At 34.8% G+C, this 5,248-nt stretch overlaps 1 protein-coding gene across 1 annotated transcript in view; it reads right to left on the reverse strand.

The window, feature by feature from the left end:
* Window positions 1-3,538: 3,538 nt before the first annotated feature.
* SLC9C1 (solute carrier family 9 member C1) overlaps window positions 3,539-5,248 on the reverse strand; it is a 173,010-nt gene continuing 171,300 nt past the window's right edge. Inside the window, exon 25 of the mRNA XM_007947443.1 lies at window positions 3,539-3,658. Within this exon, the coding sequence (XP_007945634.1) occupies window positions 3,539-3,658 (120 nt within the window). The remainder of the gene's footprint in view (window positions 3,659-5,248) is intronic.

A 5,248-nucleotide genomic window follows, 5' to 3' on the forward strand; every position in this document is an offset into this window, starting at 1 on the left:
GGGGAGAAGGAAAATCTGGTCTCAAAAGTTCACTAGATGGGCATAATGTGAAACATTTTAAACATTCTAATACACAATTTTCTAGCTTGGGCATTTATAGCAAATATTTTCATATTCTGACTATCACAGTCAACACTTCCTCAAGGTAAAACAAACAGCTTGGCAAAGGCCAGAATTAAAAATATATTCTACATGCCATCTGGACTGCCCTAAGATCCAAACAGGTAAATTGATATAGATGTAGTGAGGTGATTTCCCTATATTTCTCTCTGCTGAGTTTAAGTTCCAGAGTTCTATAGCTTTTCAAAACTTGGAATCCTGTTGCAAAGTTGTTCTAGGGTTTTGAAGATCCCAAGATCCCATGTGACTTATCCTAATTCTTGGTGGATGCTGAAATTGATCAATATTTGTGGGACTTTCTGAAATACCAAGGTTAACCTGGTATAGATTAGATTAGAACTTTTATTATTAAGCTTTTACTTGGTGCCAGGCATTTTACTGATGGAAGATCCCAGATGCATAGCCCGCTGTAGCAATGGAAGCCTCAGAGCAGCCCAAGGAGCTTAAACATGCTACAACCATAGCCACCTCTGATAGCAATTGGTTGTTAAAAACAATGCCTTGGCATCCCCACTTAAACTTTTCCTTTTTCTTTTCTTTTTTTGGTCATTTCTTTAATATTTACCTAAAAATACAGTTTTCACTATACCTTGCTGAAGGAAATTCTTTATACCAAAATCTACCAAATAATTAACAAGTGAAATTCCTCAGAATAAAACACATTAGTAGTAGTTTCCATAAATTCCAGACACTTTGACCCAAAATGAAGCTTTGAAAAAGACTGGTTTAAATTTACCTCATTAGTATTTGCTATAGCTTGAAGGTCTTCTTTCAACACTTTGGTTTCTGCTGGTTTTAAAAAGACTGTATTAGTTCAATTCCTGAAATAAATGTTTCAATTAGTCCAACTACGAAATTAAATCACATTCAAATCATTCAAATAATTTACACTCAGGACTCATGATTTGAAATTAGTGTTTACCTCAATCAGTGGAAAGAAGGGTCACTTTTAAAAACAGGGATTAAAAGTCTTTTTAATAAAGATTGTATAACAAATGTGCAGAGATTTTGGAAAGTAGAGAAAAAATTATGTGTAGTCCCATCATCCCCAAATACTTTTTTATTAATATGTACTAAGAGTGCTCTGGTAGCCTAGTGCCTAAGGCACTTGACTGCTAACCAGAAGGCTGGTGGTTCAAACTCACCAGCCACTCCTCAGGAGGAAGGTTGGGCAATCTACTTCCGTAGTGATAATTGCCTCGGAAACCCAAGGAGGGGCTGCTATGAGTAGGGTCCAACTCCATGGCACATAACAAACAACAACAAGAGTGCCAGGAGTCCCAGGTGGAATCAATGGCTAAGTGCTCAACTGATAGTTGAAAGGGTGATTTGAACCCACCCAGAGACATCTGGGAAGACAAATCTGGTGATCTGTTTCCAAAAGGTCACAGCCTTGAAGATACTATAGAGCAGTACTACTCTGCATACACGCACTCACTATAAGTTGGAATTGACTCCTTAACGACTATTAACCACATGAAGAGTGTCAGTCACTGTGGTAAGTGAAAGGAATACAACAGAAAGCAGCAAAGTTAAGGTCCTTGCCTTCCTGAAGTTTATCATCTAGAGGAACAGACAGACCACCAAGCCTACAAATACAACACTATTCTATCAAAATAAAATAAAAATGGGACTCTGTGCATAGCAGGCTATGGAAGCACATAAGAGTGTTATCTGATGCAATCTTGTGTGTTTGTGGTATATCAGCAAGGCCTCCTTGGGGAAGAAACTGAGATCTAAAGGATATAAGGAGTTAGTCCTATGAAATGAGCAGATGGAGAGGGGAAGATGTTTAGATGTTTCTAGGGAGAAGTAACAGTAAGTGCAATGGCTCAGAAATGAGAGGATACTAGATTACAGTAGGTGAACCATAAGTGGTATGGTATGGATAGATTTCAGAGAGGGAGGAGGAGGAGTGACAGATGGTAAAGGAGCAGATGGTAAAAGTGTCAATACATCCCATTAATGCTTAATGTTAAAGTCGGTGTGAACTCGTGAGACAATTTTATTTTCATATGTATGTCCTTATAGATTTAAAATTATGTAACTGTAATATCATAAAGATATAATTCACCTAAAATTAACATTATACCAGTAACTATTTCACTTAATGTAATATTATTGGTATTTTCTTTGACATATATTATTGATATGTTTTCTAGCTACTACATGGAAGATTAATTTTTTAATGCCTATATAATATCCAATCATTTTGATTGATGTGTAAATTTAATTAAACATTCATTTATTATTAAATATTTTGGTTATTCTACCTTGCTATTCTTATAAATCATGCTCAATTACTTTTATTCTTTTATTTCATTTCTTAAGCATAAAGATCTAGAAATAAAATTATTTAATAAATGCTATAAACACTTCCATGGCTTTTGGTATCTTTCAATAAACTTCTTTTGTTTATTTATATTAGTACCAACAAAGTAAGAATATATATCATTTTTGCTACAGTTTTTAGTCAAAGAATATTATAACTCTTTAATAAAACACTATCTGACTGCTAACCAGAAGGCTGGCTGTTCATACCCACCAGCCACTCCTTGGAAGGAAGACTGGGCAATCTACTTCTGTAGAGATACCGCCTCAGAAATGCAAGGAGGAGTCACTTTGAGTCAAATCAACTCAATGGCAGTGAGGTTTTTTTTTTTTTTCCAATTCTGTTTTTTTAATTTCTCTTTCTTTAAACATTAGCAATGTTGAGCATATTTCCACCTTTTACTTTTCAATAAACTTCTCTTATGAGTTGCCCTTGCTTATCTATTGATTGGCAATAATTTAATGACACTCAGATTTTAAAAAAATAATTTCTATACTTCTAAATCTATAGCATTGCTTCCCCTTTTGTGAAATGATAAATATTAAATTGTATTATTATTACTTATCCCATAATTTAATTCTGTACCATTTGATTTTTAAGTGTAACCCAAATTTATTTTCCAAATATTAATCAATGACTTAATAGTAGTTTTGAAATAATTATTTGTATTAGGATTGGAGCTTCATTGTGTAAAATTCTTGTAAATAATTGTTTCTTTCTAGGTTATCCATTCAGTTCCAATAATTTATATATGTGTTGCTCAGACAGTTTATAGCAATTTTCAATATTACAGCTATATAAAATATTTTTATTTTGGAGAAAATCCAGTAATTCCTTTATTGATCTTTAAAAATTTTATTTTGACAACTATGCATGGTCTTTTAGATAAAATGGAGAATAATTTCTAACTAAAACCTAGATATTATCAGTCTGAACTCACACATTAGGTGTCAAATGTGGCAGTGAAAGGGTTCCTCAAAACTCTAGGCAGAATACCTATAATAGTTTCCAAATACATACACGGCTATTTTATAAAGGAAAAGGAAGTTTTCAGAATTATTTAACGAAATAAAACTCACCTAACAATTATGGTGAAAGAGAATGGGTACATGAAGGTACATACTTTTTAGTATACCATTTGAATTTTTTCCTATCAATTGAAGTTTGAAGAATCATTATTTTTGTGAAATTTTCAGTGCCTTGTATCTGAAAGTTGACAGAATACCAATTAATTTTTGAGCAAGTATTGTATGAATAAATATTTCTCTGATCAGTTACCATCTTAGTCCGTGTCCAGACATTTGGGAGAATATTGAAAATACCAGCCAATCACCCAGACATATATCTTACAATTCCTTTGGTTTTGTGAAAGTCAACATTACACATACTTTCTTTAAGTTTTTGAATATTTTACTTATTTCTCTTCCAAATGAGAAAAATAATCGAGTTAGTCATCAACGGCCTTTTAAAAAATCACCCATAGTGTTTTTCTACATGGCAAAAGGAAAATTTAAAAAACAATAACCCCTGCGTTGGAAATGATTCTAACTCATAGCGAACCTTTATGACAGAGTCCAACTGCCCCACAGGGTTTCCAAGGCTGTAATCTTTATGGAAGCAGACTGCTACATCTTTCTCCTGTGGAAAAGCTGCTGGGTTCCAACCAATGACTTTTCATTTTGCAGCTGAGCATTTAACTACTGTGCCACCAGAGAAATAATTCTACTTTATAGTTGTTTTTAATATACATTGACTCACATTGGTACCTAAATCCACCATGACCAGGAATTCTATGACTAGGGGAGTGGGCAAAGCTGGGCAGGTGTCATACAACTCTTGCTTGACTGTGTAAGTTCCCATCCAGCACCCAAAACAAAGCTCTACAATTGTGTTCAATAGTGGAGATAGGGGACAACATCTTAGAAATAATTCACTTCCTTTCATTGGGCATTACGTTAGCACTGGTGCCTCCCACTTAGGAAATATTCTTCTGATTGTTTCTCACCTCAAGATTCCTCCCATTCTAAGGAATTGTTGATGTGAGAATTGGTAAAAAGACTGGAGAGTGGCAGCATGTGTAACCTCATAGGAATAAGCCTTGGGCTGTTGAGGTTGACTCTATTTCCCCCTTGTTAGGTTGGAGGAAATTAGAGGAAGATGCTGCCCCTACTTCCTTTAACACCCTTCCTGAATAACTTTCACCCCACCATATACAAATATACTTTTTTTAAAAATTAAAAAAAAAAAAAAAGATTCCTCACATTCACTTCACTTTTTTCTTGTGTCCTCAATATACCTGGAAAGTACGTTTATCATACCTCTAAACATTTTCTTAATATATTAATATATTTATTTATTTCCATTTGGATGTGAAATCTCTTGAGGGAAGGTTGCAAGTCTCTTTTGTTTTCATTTCTTCAGCTAGATACAGTTTCAGATAGCATTATTTCTGTCATATATTCCAAAAAACAAACTCAATGCTGTTGAGTTGTATGCGACTCATAGCGACCCCTCTTTGGGTTTCCGAGGCAGTATCACTACGGAAGTAGATTGCCCACTCTTCCATCTGAGGAGTAGCTGATGGGTTTGAACCGCCAGCCTTCTGGTTAGCAGTCAAATGCCTTAGGCACTAGGCTACCAGAGCTCCCCTGTCATACACTAGCTGCTTTAAAAAATACGCTTAATTTAATTATCTATAGATGACTTGTTGTTGTTGTTATGTGCCATCGAGTCGGTCCCGACTCATAAGGACCCCTCCTTGGGTTTCTGAGGTGGTATCACTATGGAAGTAGATTG

This window comes from Orycteropus afer, unplaced genomic scaffold, assembly GCF_000298275.1.
Source record: "Orycteropus afer afer isolate SDZICR_OR568_19922 unplaced genomic scaffold, OryAfe1.0 scaffold00184, whole genome shotgun sequence".
In the NCBI taxonomy this organism is placed as follows: Eukaryota; Metazoa; Chordata; class Mammalia; order Tubulidentata; family Orycteropodidae; genus Orycteropus; species Orycteropus afer.